The 18,136-nt window shown below is 32.8% G+C and overlaps 2 protein-coding genes and 1 pseudogene across 3 annotated transcripts; all 3 read left to right on the top strand.

Moving 5' to 3' along the window:
• The first annotated feature begins 91 nt into the window (after window positions 1–91).
• Window positions 92–3,245, top strand: LOC114374634 (probable aminotransferase TAT2). Of its 2 annotated transcripts, none has more exons than XM_028332302.1 (7): window positions 92–446; window positions 1,144–1,486; window positions 1,579–1,695; window positions 2,120–2,179; window positions 2,370–2,525; window positions 2,636–2,729; window positions 2,834–3,245. In XM_028332302.1, exons 1-7 carry the CDS (start codon window positions 181–183, stop codon window positions 2,950–2,952), a joined length of 1,155 nt encoding a protein of 384 aa, XP_028188103.1. In that variant the 5' UTR covers window positions 92–180; the 3' UTR covers window positions 2,953–3,245. The 2 variants fall into 2 exon arrangements, with proteins under 2 accessions (XP_028188103.1, XP_028188102.1); XM_028332301.1 differs by having other exon boundaries at window positions 93–446; window positions 1,579–1,797.
• A 1,275-nt stretch (window positions 3,246–4,520) lies between these two features.
• Window positions 4,521–7,328, top strand: LOC114373357 (annotated as a pseudogene).
• Window positions 7,329–9,035: 1,707 nt separating this feature from the next.
• Window positions 9,036–11,880, top strand: LOC114375086 (reticulon-like protein B17). The gene is made up of 8 exons (XM_028332836.1): window positions 9,036–9,609; window positions 9,702–9,855; window positions 9,936–10,010; window positions 10,096–10,237; window positions 10,588–10,657; window positions 10,751–10,816; window positions 10,901–11,023; window positions 11,451–11,880. The coding sequence occupies exons 1-8, from the start codon at window positions 9,222–9,224 to the stop codon at window positions 11,624–11,626; spliced, it is 1,194 nt and encodes a 397-aa protein (XP_028188637.1). The 5' UTR covers window positions 9,036–9,221; the 3' UTR covers window positions 11,627–11,880.
• The last annotated feature ends 6,256 nt before the right edge of the window (window positions 11,881–18,136 follow it).

Here is an 18,136-nt window from a genome sequence, read left to right as displayed (position 1 = left end):
TTTTTTTTATCAAATTAAAAATCATATAGAAAATGTACTCCTCTCAATCATGTCTGCTTTCCTAGACTGTTTATATATATATATGTAACGTGCATAACGTTGAGTTGGTCTCATAATTGGTACCATGCTCTGGTACTTTCTCCTTATAATTTACTCATCCACTGCGAGGCAATCATTAATATGGAGAACTCAAGCGAAAAATGCAATTTTGAAGGGAACAAAGAGTTGAATGCTTCAACCATTACTGTGGGAGGAATCTATGACATGTTGTTGGACAGCATCAACCATGAAGACACCAGATCCGTTGTTCGTCTTGGTCGTGTAGATCCCACTGATAACCCATTGTTTCGGACTACCACTGTGGCTGTTGATGCTATTACAAGAGCCGTTCATTCCTTTAACTTCAACTGTTACCCTCCCACTGTTGGCTTACCTGAGGCTAAGAGGTTTGTTCAAACTTTCCTTCTACTCAATCATTGTACAATATAATAATAGTAATTACTTTATTAATTTGTGTAATACTAAAAAAAGTAGGATATATATTTTCATCAAAGTCTCAAGCAAATGGTTAAATTGAATTGAGATTGTTTCAGCTTCATAACAGTCTTAAGTTTAATGATTCTAATGCACCTTTGTAATTAAAATACTACTTAAAAAAAGAATTTTATCATGTATAATAATTTGACTTAATTTGAGGATAATTATCTTCAATAAAAAATATTTATGCTCTTAAACCAAACAAAAAAATGAAGATTTTTTCAATTGAATGGGGCATTCAATTCATATGATGCACGTAGAATTTATTAATTGCTAATCTACACTTAGTAGAGAGAGGAGATAGAAAAGATAGAGATATAGATGTGATAGATGATATGATAAAAAAGAAGAAATATAAAAAAAAAAAAAGCATCAATTCAGTATTTATAGTGTGCAAGAGTTCATATATTATTACTCATATAACATAACGAGTAACATTCAAATGTTTTCAGCTCAATTTGGAGGATTATACTCCTTTGCTGTTAGATTATAGGTATAACTGTATCTGGTAATCCAACAAATGAGACTAGTAATTAATTTCTTGAACCAAAAATCAATTTAAGATAATGTTTATTTCTTATTAATGTGCTACAATTTTCAAAGCAGGGCTGTTGCAGATCATCTCACCTCTAATCTTCCACACAAGATCATATCACCAGAGAACGTTTTTCTCACCATTGGTGGCACACAAGCCATAGATATAATTTTACCTTCCCTAGCACGTCCTGGTGCCAACATTCTCCTTCCAAAACCAGGGTACCCACATTATGAACTTCGTGCCACTCGTTGTCTTCTTGAAATTCGACACTTTGATCTTTTGCCTGAGAGAGGATGGGAAGTTGACCTTGACTCTTTGGAAGCTTTGGCAGATGAGAACACTGTGGCCATTGTTTTCATCAGTCCTAGTAGTCCATGTGGAAATGTGTTCACGTACGAACATTTGAAAAGGGTATATATAATTATAAGCTCAAACTTGAAAACATATGTATTTGAGTTGAGAAAAAACAAAAGGTTGTGATTTTTTCATGACTCTTATTTTAGGTTGCTGAGATTGCGAGCAAACTTGGAATCTTTGTGATTTCTGATGAAGTTTATGCCCATGTTACTTTTGGAAGCAAACCGTTTGTACCCATGAGGGAGTTTTCGTCAATAGTGCCAGTTATTACCATTGGTTCTTTCTCAAAACGATGGTTTATTCCTGGTTGGAGAATCGGTTGGATAGCCTTATGTGATCCTCAAGGAATTTTTCAAAAAACTGGGGTTTGTTTTTTGTTTTTGTTAAAAAAAAATTGTGCTTAATAAGTAGTATTTATATAAGAAGGGTTTATTTTTATTTGAAAAATTGAGCAAAGATAGACATCTAGAAATTATTACATAGGACTATTACACCCTCGGTGAATCTCTATATGATACAGTTAAATTATTCAATATAAAAAAAAAGTTTAAAAAATATTGATGATGTGTTATGTAGAGATTGACAGAGATGTGACAGTCTGAAATTATGTAATAATTCTCAGTAGACATCCTAATATTTTACTAACTATATTATATAAATAATCCATTTGTTTTTTTTCTTTATTAGATTGTGACGAAAATAATCGACAATCTAGAGATCACTTCAGATCCTACAACCATCGTACAGGTAATAAATGACCAATGGATAGTGTCATAAACAACGTACAAGAGTGACATAAAAAAAATATTTTAAGATTACATCATTGATTAATTTCATCAGCAGAATAAGTCAATATGCATATACATTTAAAATTTAACATGTGTTTCTCCTTTAATTTGTATATAGAGTATATTTTTGACAACTAGATAGTTTGCAGGCATCGATACCTGGAATCCTTGAGAAAACTACAGATGATTTCCATTCAAATAATCTTAATATACTGAGGGAGGCTGCAAACATATTCTACGACGGATGTAAGGAGATTCCTTGCTTGACATGCCCACACAAACCGGAGGGAGCCATGGTTGTAATGGTAAGTGGCTTAAAGAATTTTACGATTTTCATCATGCTATATAAATTCATATAACATGGTATCATCTTTAGAAAAGATTAATTAATGAAAAATTATGGACTATGGAGTAGGTGGAGATTAACTTTTCACAACTTGAGGGCATTGTTGATGATGTGCAATTTTGCACTAAGCTGGCCAAAGAGGAATCTGTAATTCTTTTTCCTGGTAAGAATGTTCTCTAGTCCTTACAATTTCATTAACTCTAATTTGTGAGAAAATTAATGATGGTGTGATGAAAATTTCTCATTGTTGATCAATAATATTTGTAGGTGTTGCTGTTGGACTAAAGAATTGGGTTCGGGTTAGTCTTGCTGTTGACCTTTCTGACCTTAAAGATGGCCTTAGCAGGATAAGAGAATTCAGCCTTCGACATGCAAAGATGTCCTAAGTCTTGTCATATGAAAGGTGTATAAGGGGTGGTGGTGCAGGGGTGTGTTCACTTCTTAGGTGTGTTATGTAACAATAAGATATTTATGTGGCTAAATAATAAATTCACGTCCTGATACAATAATATATTTATTGGGGAGTGCCTTATGGATGCAGGGGAGTTGCCATATGTGGCAGCGATTGTATAATTTGTGCTTTCTTTAGTGTCTTGATCTTGTTGGCTTAGCTTTTTCCTCCTGTAGCATTTCACATGGCTACTTTGGTTTTGCAAGTTATTGGTGTGTGTCTCGATTACTGGTGTCTTGTTCATACCTTATGTTGAATTTAAGCATTTCTTATTATTAATGGAATTTTAGTTTATATAAAAGAAATCTTATGACATGTAATTTCTTTGTATATTGGACGGGAAAATAAAATAGTCAAGGAATGGTGTATAGAAAGGTTGGTCCACTTAGAAATTGTTAAGTTAGAAATGCTATGCGGTCATTGTGGTCGGTGGCAGGGTACTACTTAAGTTGTACTCTAACTATCATATTTGTAAACACGCACGTAGATAGGAGGGGTGCTTGGTTTGATCTTATATATGAAGGGGTGTACTGTGTTTAACAAAGGGTACCTGTAAAATTGATGTATTGCATGTTTGAATTAATGTTGGTAACTTACTTTTAATCAACTTTTCACATTAAGATGCAAAAAAAAACAACTAAAAATCATTTATGTGATTCATATTTGAATTGTGTGAATCAATATTTAAATACCTAGTAAATTTATTTTGACGAAAAAAAAATACAAATATAACTTTAAGAGATGAAAATCACTCAATTATCATATCTAGAGAACTTAAAAATCCAATTATTAATTATTATTTCATTTTTTTTCTAGGATCACCAGCCCAATGAGTAGATTTTAAAAATATTATAAAATATGAATAAGTTTATTTAAAAATAAGACTTCTTATAAAAAAATTGTGTTTTAAAAAAAATATCACAACCGTCAATATTTAAAAAAATACTTAAAATTGTGATTCAAAATATAACTTTGTATATATATTTTTTAAAATATAAAATGTTTGAGACCGTGTTTTAAATCACATACTATAATATTTTTTAAAGAAAATTATAGTTTTAAAGTTGTGTTTTAGAATACGATTTTTTTTATATAAAATCATGTTTTAAAACACGATTTACCCATATCTTGCAATATTTTCAAAATCTATTTATTTATGTAATCTTTTTAAAAAAATATCTCACTTTTATAAATTTGTCGATATTAATAATAGAAAAAGCTTATAAAGCCAAGATTCATATGGAACCCACAACATGTAATGCAGATTTTCTCATTACATTACAAATGAGTACAAGTATGGTTTATCTTTCTCAATTGGAATCTTTTCTTTTTACTAAATTTTGTTTTTGTTTTAGACCACAGATATTTTTATCTATTGCATATCTAGGATTTAGATTCGGAATCTCCGGTTAAGTTGAAACGAATCTCATACTGTTGATTTACGTATATACTTTCTCTAAAATCACTTACATTGGTTCACCAAACTCAGGCGCCATATACTGGGCGAAGAGAATGGAGAATGGAAGTGAGAAGTGGAATTTTCAGGGGAACAAGAAGCTAAATGCTTCATCCATTTCTGTGAGAGGGGCATATAACATGTTGATGGAGAGAGTCAACAATAGCCGAGACAAGAAACCTTTGGTTCTGTCGTGTAGATCCCACTGATAACCCATTGTTTCGGACTACCACTGAAGCTACTGGTGCTGTTTCAACTGCTGTACACTCTTATAACTTCAACTGTTACCCTCCCACCGTTGGCTTACCTGATGAGAACGGCCTATATACAAATTTTACCGTTGGAGCAATTGACATGACAATTTTTATATAAAAATCTTTGCTTACATAAGCAACAGTTCCTAAGAATTTTGAAATAATTGTAGGACCTTATCTAAGGATTGTACTTTCAGAGAGAAAATTTGGTGAAGTTCTTGAATCTCATGTGGTATTATTGTAAAGCCAATAAAAGTAAGATAAGCAACTCTGTCATGGTTGTATCATTGGAGATGATGCTCTTTAGTAATAATTAGTAATCAACTTGGAGTCAGCACAACAGTGAGTGCAACTTAAAACAAACTTTGAATATGAGAATTTTTTACTTTAAATAAGAGAGCTGTATATTGAATCTTTTTGCCAACATATATGATCATTTTGCGTTACAAAAACTAATAACAAATAAATTTTTGCTCATAGATTTAGAGCTTGAGTTTTAATAAACTAGTGGATTAAGTTTGCCAGGTCTTAGTTATGTTAATGTGATTGAAGTGCCAAATCTATTGAATGACTAAATCTAAACTAAGCTTTTAGATTTTGTGATATGAATTTGACATTCAGTCATAAGATGGATTTCATATTTGTAATTTCTCTTCAAAGAAAGAGTCCATGGGTGACATTCAATGTTCTTTTATTTCAGTTCGCTAAGTATTTGGCACTCCATCAAATGAATATGCATGTGTAATATATGAAGCCAAAATGAATTTTAAGATTTTTATGTTGGTTTGGTATGGTAATAATGAACTGCAATTCCCAAAAGCAGGGCTATTGCAAATTATCTCTCTTCTGATCTTCCATACCAGTTATCACCAGAGAATGTTTTTCTCGCCATTGGTGGCACACAAGCTATAGATATAATCTTACCTGTCCTTGCACGTCCTGGTGCCAACATTCTCCTTCCAAGACCAGGGTACCCGCAATATGATTCTCGTGCTAGTTGTTGTCTCCTCGAAGTACGTCACTTTGATTTTTGGCCTGAGAGGTTGGGAGGTTGACCTTGATTCCCTTGAAGTTCTAGCAGATGAAAACTCAGTGGCCACTGTCCTCATCAATTCTAGCAATCCATGTGGAAGTGTGTTCACATACCAACATTTAAAAAGGGAACACACACATAGTCTTGTGCTTACGTTGTTTAAGAGTTGGAACTGAAATGTGATCGATCATTTTTGAGAGCCCTTGTATTGTAGGTTGCTGAAATTTCTAGGAAACTTGGAATCTTTGTAATTTTTGATGAAATCTATGCCCCTGTAACTTATGGAAACAATCCATTTGTTCCCATGGGGGTGTTTTCTTCAATAGTCCCGGTCATTACAATTGGATCTTTATCAAAGAGATGGTTAGTTCCTGGTTGGAGAACTGGCTGGATAGCCACATGTGACCCTCATGGAATTTTTCAGAAAACTGGGGTTAGTTTTCTCCTTATCATTATCATTTTTTTTTTTCATTTTGAAGATCAAATTGAATAAATTTTTTTTTAGCTTAGATAGATATATACATTATCCTGATATTTGACTGACTATATTGTATGAATTATGCAATTGACAATTGTTTTCATTCTTTATCAGGTTGTGAAAAAAATCATCAGTTATTTGGAGATCACAATTGACCCTCCAACCTTCTTGCAGGTAACCAGTGCAAACTAGCAAAAGCAAAATACAAGAGCAACAGAAAAATTCTTCTTACGTACCCCATTGCCCAGAGGCTCTTCACTATGCGAAGGTATGGGGGAGGGATGTTGTACGCAGTCTTACCCTTACATATGCAAAGAGGCTACCAAGAGCAACAGAAAAATACTTTTACAAATTTACATCCTTGTTTTCTTCTTCTGAATAGATCAGTATACATGAACTCAGAATTTTATAAATGTGCATACTTTGCATGTCCATTTCCTTTGTTTTTCATTTTCTTTTTCCTTGAAACAATAATTACAGCTAGTAAGTTTGCAGGCAGCAATACCTGAAATCCTTGGCAAAACAAAAGATGAGTTCCTTTCAAAGAATCTTAATATATTGAGGGGGGCTGCAAACATATTCTATGATTTATGTAAGGAGATCCTTTGCTTAACATGCCCTCACAAACCAGTAGGAGCAATGTGTGTCATGGTACGTGGCATTTAGAGTTTTAAGGTTTTCATATGTTATTAGTAGTAGTTAGTACTTTAACACTGGATCATCATTACAGATGATAAATTAATAGTAAATTGAATGGAGCAGGTAGAGATTAACTTTTCACAAATTAAGGACATTGTTGATGAGATGGATTTCTGTGCCAAGCTAGCTGAAGAGGAATCTGTCCTTCTTCCAGGTAATAATTTTTTCTAGAATCTCAGTTTCATTAATTTATCATGAATAAAATTAAAGTCATGTGATGATGAAAATTTCTCTTTATTGATCAATTGTACTAGGTGTCACGGTTGGACTGAAAAATTGGCTTCGAATTAGTTTTGCTGTCCACACTTCTAATCTTGTAGAAGGCCTTAACAGGATAAAAGCATTTTGCCTTATATATGCAAAGATGCCACGAAGTTATGTCTCATGGTAGGGTGTGGAAGTTGTTGATTTCTTAGGCATATCTTATCAAAGACCATATATATTTGAAGATATTCCTCAAATTTTGTATCTTATTAATACTTATAAAGGTTAACACTCGCAGCAGAATGTGTTCATATCACTTGCAGTGGAATAAACGAGTGTTCATAATACAGTGAATAAGAAGATCTATTTTGTCTAAAGAATGTTTCTTGAAACGTAAAAATTTTCTTACTGTGAAGATTCTAGCCATATTCACACCAAATTAATCATTTGTTATCAACCATTTGAGAAGTGGACCAACTAAAAAATAAAGCAACTTAGTGGGTGCAATCATGGTGATATAGGAATGACTTATGTAATGTTACTTCTCTCTTCCTCACATCACATGTCTTCTCATCTAATACTCTTCTTTATGAAGTAATGTATAGTCTTTTCAAATGCATGTATATTCTCTTACTACGAATTGAGGTTTAATAAACTACTAAATATCAAAAATTAATTTCAAATATATTTTATCTTCAAAATTTAATAGTAAATTTTATATTTTTAATATCAACTCACTGGTTTAACTTTACTTTTGATCACATTCAATCTATCATTTAAAAAAAATTGAATATTTTTAAAAGAAAATATTAATAATTAATAATAACAATATAAAATATTATTATGAGATGAAGAAATAGTAAGAAAAACACTTAGTAAGAAAAGTGAATTACTTAAACATTAAGCTCAATAGGTGTTATGTTAAAAAAATGCTTAATTAGACATTAAGCTCTAACTTGTAACATTTTTTTTAGAGTATAATGATTGTATATTATTATCGTAAATTTTTTATACTATTAATTAATCAAAAAATACTTTATATGAATTTTAATATAATTATTATACAAAAAAACAAATTTATTGTAGAGTAAATTACACTTGCACCCTTGTTTTTTTAAAAAAAAAATTGCACCCAATATCTCTCCTTTTTTTACCTTATAAAAATCTCACATTACACTCAAATTTCGTCCCTATTAGATACCATTTAATAATTCAACAGAAAGTAAACACATGTTGCTAACCAAAATTTATGTTTAAAATACCTTCATCTTTTTTCTCTCTAATTGGACATAAACTCACCTTATTAATAGGTATGTGTTAACACCATTTCTTATTCTTTTTCTTTTTTAGTTCAATTTTTTTGGTATGTGTTGGGTTTGGTTGCTGTGTTTTTATTGGACATGTTCTCAACAATGTCAATTGATTGAATTTGGTCATTTACTTCAAATTTTAGTGTTTTGTTCATGAATTTGTGTTTTCAATTAAAAGATACATCTTCTTCAAATGTTAACAATAATGAAATAAGAGTCAAATAGTAAAGGAAAAATTGATATTGTCTTTAAAAAAATTCATTCAGAAGATCAATTGTTAGTTCAATTGATACTAGTTAATCACAGTAGAAAAGTAAAAATAATGTAAAAAAAAAGGAAAAAGAAAGATATCGAATACAATATAAAAAAACAAAGACAGAAGGGTGTGTACACTAAAAATGTTAGGATAAATTTGTTATATCTTGATAAAGATAAAAATATTGTAAAAAAAATAAAATCGGTTACAATTAAAAAAAAACAGAGAAAATAGAAGTGTAATTTACTACTAAGATCATTTATAACGAGATATCATTGCACAAAATATTTCTATTTATTAAGATTTTAAAACCGATAATTTCTCCAACGGCTACTACCCAAATTGCCCGCATTCAAATTCATTCCAAGTAACAACGCTTCACTGCACTGAAGCGCCTCACAAAACCCTCACCGAAACCACAAGAATCATAATTTCATCTCAATCCTTCAACCTTCCCTCACTCATCACAATCACAACACAACAACATAACATAACTCTCTTCTTCTTTCAATTCATGGATTCTTCTTCTCATCAACAAAACCCTTGTCTCCTCATCACAGACAAACCAACCCAACAACAAGAACCTCTTCTCCCTCTTCCTCTTCCCCTGTCCCCTCTCGCAACCCCCACCAGATCACCATCCCCCGCCGTCCCTCGCAGCACCACGCCGCCGCCGGAGTTACCGGATTCCGCCGGGGTACGACGCCGCTGCAAAACCAGAGCACCCCAAACGGCGTCCCCAAGGAACCCTCGCAAATCGCGGCGGCGCTCCGAGCTCGAGATTCGAGAAGAAAAAGATTCAACCTTTGTGGAAGAGGTCGGAAAACCCAGAACGAGAAGACAAACCGCGCGAACTAAGAAGGAGAAACCTAACTCCGTTCCACCTTCAACCCCATCTCCAAGTATGCATTTTTACCATTTTCTCCCTAATCCCTTTGGCTTCTCTATGTTTGATCATAATTTTTTATTATTTCTGGGTGGTTTTTGTTTTCAGAGAGTGAAGAAGAGAATGGTGGCGATCTGGACCATGTTGGACAGGTGGTGAGTGATTTGATCATGTGGAAGGATGCGTCAAAGTCAACCTTTTGGTTTGGTTTTTGTTCTCTTTGTCTCTTGTCTTCGTGCTTTACTCAAGGACTCAACTTTAGGTCAGTACTTTATGCGTTTTTGTTTTTTATTTTCACCCACGTGGAGAAAAAATCTGAGTTTTTTTTTATAAAAATTTCAGTGTTTTCTCGGCCTTGTCGCAATTGGGGATTCTCTTATCGGGTGTTTCGTTTTTCTCGAATTCGATTTGTCAAAGGTACGATTTTTAGTTCGAGATTCATAGGTGGTGTTATGCTTCAAGCTCTTTCTTGCGTATTTTGTGACTGGTCTTTGTGTTTCAGAAACGAGGTTGAAGAAAAGAGGGAAATCAAGCTGACAGAGGATGACATTTTGCGTCTTGCGAAATTAATTCTTCCTGCTCTGAATTTTGCAATTTCAAGGATGAGAGCGTTGTTCTCGGGAGAACCATCCATGACCCTCAAAGTAATCCTCTAAGTTCTTTTTTAGATATAGAATTTAATTTTGATTCTATTTGATTGTAAAAACTTTTGTACTTTTCAACTAATTCAATAGCACCTTATATTGAAGTAATTTATAGGTTTTATGTGAACTGATGCAAAACGTTCAAGAACAAATAAAACAAGCTGAGAATGATAGTAAGCGATAAGAAACAAAGCAACAGATTTCACTATATGAGCATGAATACAGAAAATATAGATTGTTCACACACCCCTCCCTCCACCATATCTCACTCTCAAATTCTTAATATGTCAGGTCAGGTCCATAATTTTTTTATACCGCCTAAGTAATTAGTTGGTCTTTTGCGGTTGCAGGTAGTTCCTTTCCTTCTACTAGGAGCGGAGTACGGCCACTTAATTACTATCCGGAGGCTGTGTGCCATTGGTGAGGACACCATGAACTCTATTTCTTTTACACTTACAGTTTCATTTCTGCCATATATCTTGCTAAATTGATAATGATTATATATATGGACAGGATTTGTTGTCAGCTTCAGTGTTCCAAAGCTTTATTCTTGCTACACTGTTCAGATAAACCAGAGAGGTATATGAGTCCACCTACTTGCAGGAAACTTCATTTGTCTGTCCACTTTTTAGTGCTTAATAGTAGAAAACTTTTGTTATGCAGCTGAGGGCTTGAAATCATGGTTGTTGGACACATGGAGTGCTTGCACTCACAAGAAGAAAGTGATGGCATCAGCACTCATGACCTTCTGGAATCTATCTTCAATAAAAACTCGAATTTTCACTGGTAAGACCCTAGTAACAGAATTGGCTGCAGTTGACAGCATGAACTATAATTTTCAACAGTTGCATTTGAATCAGTGTTCCATCTTGTTGGACGCCAATCCAATTCGAGAGGATGATTGGGTTCAACGAGCATTAGAAAGTAGGATTTGGCTAAAACAAACGCACTCTAAGCAATTTTAGCATAAGCTTAGACCATTTGCACTATTAAAATTCCATAGCCTTCTGCAAAATTATACTGGTAATCTCAGATTACTTGGAAATTAGACTAAAAATTTGTCTCGGGATAGATTGTTTTGCTTCTGAATAGATACACGTTTTCCTGTTGTACAATGAAACATAGAGGATGGTAAATCCTGTCTACTTAATTTTGCATTTGGGTTTGGTAACTTTGTGGTGATTGATTCTTGTGCAATAATTTTTCCATGCAGTTTTTATATTGCTCGTACTATTCAGATATTTAAGGCAGCATGTGGTACTACAATTAGAAGACGGAGAAGCAAAAGTAGGAGAGAAGGAACAGCAGAAAGATTCAGCGATGGCAGAACCAGAGGAGAAGGAACCACAACAGGCATTAGTTGTTAAGGAACAAGGGCGCCAAAACTAGCACCTTAGCTCTTTGTTATGGGATGTTTCTTTGTCCCTATTTGTTGAACATTCATAATCAAGAGTCAACAGTCAGTCAGATGCCGTAAACTGATTCAAGTTTGTCACACAAGTTAAACTTAATCCATCTGACTTCCCATTTCAACATGTAGTATTGATTTTCAATATTCAATTGTGAGAAACTCATTGTTTCTGTGCTAGCATTGAATTCTTCACTTTAATGCACACCAATCGGTAGTGTTTGGCCCATCTTAATTTTAGCTTATTTTCTCCTTAAAAGGAGAAGCTAGGCCAAATATTTAGATAAAAGTAGCTTATTTTATAGTATAAATTGCGAAAAAGGAACTTTTACAAAAAAGCCTATTGGATATTAGATTGTAGATGCATATATTATTTGTATAGATTTCCTTTATAATAGCAACAGTCTGACTCAACTAATATGCAAGTAGAAAAATGGCTAAATATTTAAGCTTTAATTTGATCCCTTACGTTTAAAATGTTTCATTTTGATTTAAAGTTTATTTGTTTCTCCAAATTAGTCATTTTGTTAGTTTTTTACACGATTTTGGTCAATTTGGTGATACGTGAGAAACGGTAAGAGATCTAAAGTCAACTTAAATTGATCCTGTTAGTGTAATAAATAAATGAATGGGTCAATTTAATTTAACAGAGACACTATAGTCTAATAAGGAACCAACTTCAAACCTTTTAAATTTAAGGGAGCAAAATTAAAATCTAAAACGTACATAAAGGAATAAATTTCTAATTTAGCCTAAATAGGTAACGTTTCAAAAACTATAATAATAATCATAGAGCTCCCACCAAAAAAAGAAGTGATTATCGAGCTAATGAAGCCATTAATTCAATGGTTTAATTGATTGTGAGTGATTTGATAAATTATTAAAAAATAAGTAAGAAAAATAAATTGAAACAAAAAGATTATGTTATATGTTACATATTAAAAAGTTAAATAATAACAATTCATATAAATAAAAAATTTAAATAATAACAATTCATATATAATGTTTATAAATTAATATATACAGATTAATGGCATTGTATTATTGGCTCGCTTGAAGATTCACTTTATTGTCATTGTATTATTGTATCACGAAACTTTAAGCGAGACGATAATACAATGTCCACGTAGGGCGGCGGTGGAGGAGGTTTTGGAAGCAGGAGTGGAGAGAGAAAGGTGTGTGAGGGAATGGGTTGGACGAAGGGAAAATTTGTGGGGAGTGTGTAAGTAATGGCTTATCTGCTTTGTATTTTACATTGCTAAGCTTGGATGGATTATACCATTATCACGGCTTTTCAGATTTCTGATTTGGGGGTGGATGTTTTGGTTCCAGGTGCAGTGGTGATAGCTGATTCTTGCATCTTTTTATTATTTTTTTCTGTAATTTATGATGCTTTTAAAAAACTGTAACATAAGTTTAGATGCTAAAAAGTAATATATGCTGCAATATTGCCCAAAATAAGAAATTTCTTTAACGTTTGTGTTTAACATTACATAGGCTTTAAAACAAGAAAAATAGTTTATTGTTTTTCTATGGACTTTGGCTGGTAATTTATTGTTTTTTTCAATTCCAAAAGCGATTTTGGTATGAAAAACTTTCTTCAAAAAGTTAAAAAAATAGTTTCATTTTTTTTTTCCAAATGACTATATACTTCATTTTTTAAAACAATAGTCTAGAGTCTCATGACAGATGCATGTATTAGTTTTTTTTTTACAGAAGTATTAGCTCTTTATTATGTCCGGTATTTCTTTTCCTGCGATGTTGGAAACATTAGTGGGAGACTTAACGTAAGTGATAGTGTTGTAAATTGTAACATAGTTTTTTTTTTTTCTAGGCAAAAAGAAAACATTTTATTAAAGGGTACCAGAAATACCCGAATAAGAAAAACATTACAGAGACAAGGATGCTTAGTACAGTTTACTCCGCATAGACAATTTAAATTACCCCATACATGATATATCCAACCAAATACGTTGAAACCAAGCTGTGACTATAAGTACCTTAAGCATGACTTTGGTTGCATAGCCCACTCCTAGAAGGAATTATTGAATCCCTGCAGCTTTCCTTTTAACCAATACCATGATCTGTTCCTTCATTGAAGTTGTTGAAAGCTATATCATTTCTATATAACCACAATGACCATATGGACTTCCTTTCCTTCTTTTGTTCCCTACTATCAGACCCAAGTGTTGCCTCATGTGAAGCCGGATCCGATGGTAGTGCTAACTGGAACCCCAACCACGCATATCATTTCATCCACACCAGATAAGACGGTTTACACGCAAATAAGAGATGAGAAGTAGATTCTTCCATTTGTTTACGGAAAAAACACAATGTCTTCATGTTGATTAAAAATTCCCCTCTTGAAAAGATCCTTCTTAGTAGGCACCCTGTTAAGAATAATTCTCCAAGCCAACACCAGAATTTGGAGGGTGCGGGCATTTTCCAAATACATTTAAAAACATCATCTTCCTGGTAAACTTGTATATGCTTCTCTTACCGTATATTCCAAGGAATTAATTCCCATCCAAATCCTTCTTTTTCCAACCCAACAGCATTAATACAATTCAAGAATTCCTGCAACAACCTTTTTTCCCATTCAAACTAAGATCTTCTCCACCTCAAAGTCCCACACCCAAGCCTCACCCTCCCAATGACCCATACCCCTCACAACTGTTTATCTGTTCCGAATTTGAGTAAATTCTTGGAAAAATCTCACGTAATGTCCTTCCCCCCACCCATACTTGATCCCAATAACCAACCTCTTCACCTTCCCCCACCAACCACTTAATCTTACTCGCAAACCAATGACTTTGTCCTCTCACTTTTGTTACACCCCCTCCCCCCCAGGTCCCTCCACTCCACCCTTTAGACCCCTTCATGAAATGTCCCTCTCTCACCTTCCCATTATACTCCCCATATTTTGATCTCAAAACCTTAATCCAAAGACTATTTTTTTCTTGCAACATTCTCCATTTTCATTTACCTAGTAGTGCCCTATTGAAAACTTCCGAATCCTTTATTCCCAAACCCCCCACACTCCTTTTTTTTGGCATACGTACCTTCCTCCAACTTACCCAAGCAATTTTCCTAGATTCCTCTTTTTCCCCCACAAAAAATTTCTTTGCAAAGATCTCAAGACATGCACCACTTTCTTAGGGATTTTAAAGAAAGAGAGAAAAAGGAGTGGGATGGATGTAAGTACCATATTGACAAGACAGATCCTTCATCCAATGGATAAGCTCTTGTGCCTCCACAAAGAGAGTTTTCGCTTGAACTTTCGGATGACCGGATGCCAAGTTTCGACTCTGGGGGCTTGCAGCAATTGGGATGCCTAGATACACAAATGGGAGATGCATAGTTTGACAATGTAGTAAATTTGCAAAACTACCAAGTTCATCTTCAATCACAGCTAATCCCGCCAACTTGCTTTTGCAAGTAAATTGTAACATAGTGATGTTGGTAGTTGTATTGTATGTAATCTGGGGGTTTGGCATAAATGTGGGTATGTATAAAAAAATATATGTTGTGGTCAGGTCTACATTTTAAATGTTACATCGACCAATAATAATGTTATTGTTTTAAATATACTCTATTTAATTTACTACAAAGGATTTGTACGGATCTGCACTAATTAACGAATACATATCTTTCCCTCAGGAATTCATGAATACATACATATATAATTCCCTCTCAAAAGATGTTGATCAAAGAAAGAAAACAATGTCCAAGCATGCATATATGCATGTGTGCAACTAGGGTCCTTCATTAATGTCGAATTATCTTGCTATCACCTTTGGAGCTTCTTGATGACGACATCTTTGTCCTGGCTCACAATCTCTTCTATAATCATTAGCTATTGGCAGATGACAGGCCACATTACTGGGGTGTCTTTTGCTGCATCCAGGAAAAGTGTCACGCTGCATTGCTCCATGGCCTACCATTGATGCCTCAGCATCTTGGACCAAAACCGCGGACACCAAAAGAACGCAGAGAACAAGACCCATCACCACCTTTGACATAATTGCCATCGCTGTTTAAATTATTTAATTTCTTTTTATGATGATGATGATAAATAAATTAATTATTGCGAGGTTGATGAAGAGGTAAATATTGTGATCAACTTGGTTTGTTTTGGAGGGTTGCATGCATTTAAATAAGACCTTGTTTACTTTCTTTGCCATTTTCTATAGATAGCCATGCAATGACAATGTCAACTCATTGCATCGACAATGAAGGAAAATACAGGACATCATTCCCTAAGAATGGAAAATTCAAGAGATCCCAATAAGTCATTTTGAACCATATCAAAATTACCCCAAGAAGTGTGAGCTATTTTTTTATTTTTTTAACCATTGGAATTGGAATTTTTTTTTTCCCTCTTTGGTGAGATCCTGGTGTGTATCCCCACAAGATTCTGAAAATTTTTAAGTGTGATTAAATTTCTATCAAATTCAAGTTTTTTCCTCAAATTCAATTGTGTGTTGTTAATTAAATTACACCCATTAAATATGTAATTTTTTATTTGACTAAAGTCCACGTAGGTATACTACACCAGCATTACCGGCTAGAAGAGAAAAATAAATAAATGAAGAACTGCGTAAAAATCATATTGAGAAAATATTTGGAAAAAGGGGTCAGCAATTTGATTTGCCTATGATACCACTCGCGATGTCTTTGTAAGCACAAACAAGTATTAAGCCTTAATAAAAAAACTTAAATAACAAGAAAATATCAATCAACAATATTATAATATTATAATGTATTACTTAACTATAATTTGTGTTCCCTAAAAAAAACTATAATTTTAGTTGGTCCAAACACCTTATATACTAACTCAGACTTTAAGACGTTTGTTAGAATCCATCAATTAGGTTATCAATCAATAATGAATGAAAATGAAATTAAAGATAACTTTAAACCATTATCCTATAGTAAATCGTTGAAAGAATAGAAAACTATGGATATAGATAACCATGATCCAAATTGGTAATTTTGTTAGTTTTTGAAACTATATATTTTGGTCAATTTGGTGATACACTAGAAACCGCAAGAGATGTAAAGTCAACCAAAATTGATACTGTTAGTGTAAAAAACTGATGCATGAGTCAATTTAATATAACAGAGCAATATAAGGAACCAACTTCAAACTTCTTAAACTTAATGGCCAAATTGAAACCTAATTAAAATGTAGATAAATGACCAAAATTTTGATATAGCCTTAAAAAGAAGTAATGTTTTAAAACTGTAATAATAATAATAATCATTGAGCTCCCACCAAAAAAAGAAGTTATTATTGAGCTGATGAAACTATATTAGTTTAATATATTTAATTGTAAATTATTTGATAATAATTAAAAAAAATACTTTTAATATTATATAATATCATAAGTAATAAAATAATCTAAATTATATAAAAATAAACCAGAAAATTAAATTGACACGAAAAGATTATATTAAATGTTATATAAGAAAAATAATAATATTAAAACGTTAAATAATAACAATTCATATATAATATTCAAAATTAATAATTCATATATAATCTTTGTAAATGAGTTATTATTTTTTTGTAACAAGTTGCTTATATTATTTCATTCAAAAAAGATAGAGTAAATTAGTAAAATAAAATAAAAAGATAGAGTGAACAAAATTTGGAACGAAATCATAAATTTGTAAACTAGCGAGAATCTAGACATCCTAACCAATGAGTGGATGACTTGATTTACTTTATGTCATAAATTTGATTTTTTTTAATTAAAAAATGATCTTTATAAATGACTGGTTAAAATCAATTTTCAATTATTAATTTCTCTTTTAGTTTATACATGTTTTTTTCCACTAAATTAGATAAACCAGTTTATTCTCTTTAATCTTTGGCTAATAGTAGTCATCATCCATTAAGGTGATCATGGATACTTCAATAAATATCATCGATTATTGTGACAAAAAAGCATACATATTTTTAATAACAAAATCAATAATATAATCATCACATTATGTTAATTTCATATATGTGAGTGTAATTAATGATAATTGTAAAATTTGGGTTTAATTGATAGTCAAATTTGATTATGAATGATTGGAATTCCTCAACTTTACTGTTATTTTTAATAAAATAATGAGAATTTTAGTGTCAGTTTAATTATTGACCAACAAGATTCAATAGAAGGAAAATTAATACAAAAACTTGAAGAAGAAGTTAAAGACAGGAACATCTAATGCGCAAGACAGACCTAACACGATACCTCGCTCAACAGTCAGCCCAAGCCTAGCCCAAAGAAGGTCCACAAAGAAGTCCAAAGGCGCACTTAGTGCAAATCTTGCGTTAAGCGCGTGATCGTCGTCATACTCGTTAAACCCATACGTCATTGTGTTAAGCGCGTGATCACCGCCATACTCGTTAAGCTCAAAATAGTGCACTTATTGCGAGGTCGTGTGAATTTTAAGCTACCTTAGGCTTATAAAAGGAGTAGAAAGTAAAGGAGAAA

The sequence above is a fragment of the Glycine soja genome, chromosome 11 (assembly GCF_004193775.1).
Source record: "Glycine soja cultivar W05 chromosome 11, ASM419377v2, whole genome shotgun sequence".
NCBI classification, from domain to species: domain Eukaryota; kingdom Viridiplantae; phylum Streptophyta; class Magnoliopsida; order Fabales; family Fabaceae; genus Glycine; species Glycine soja.
This window is presented reverse-complemented; position numbering and strand designations above follow the sequence as displayed.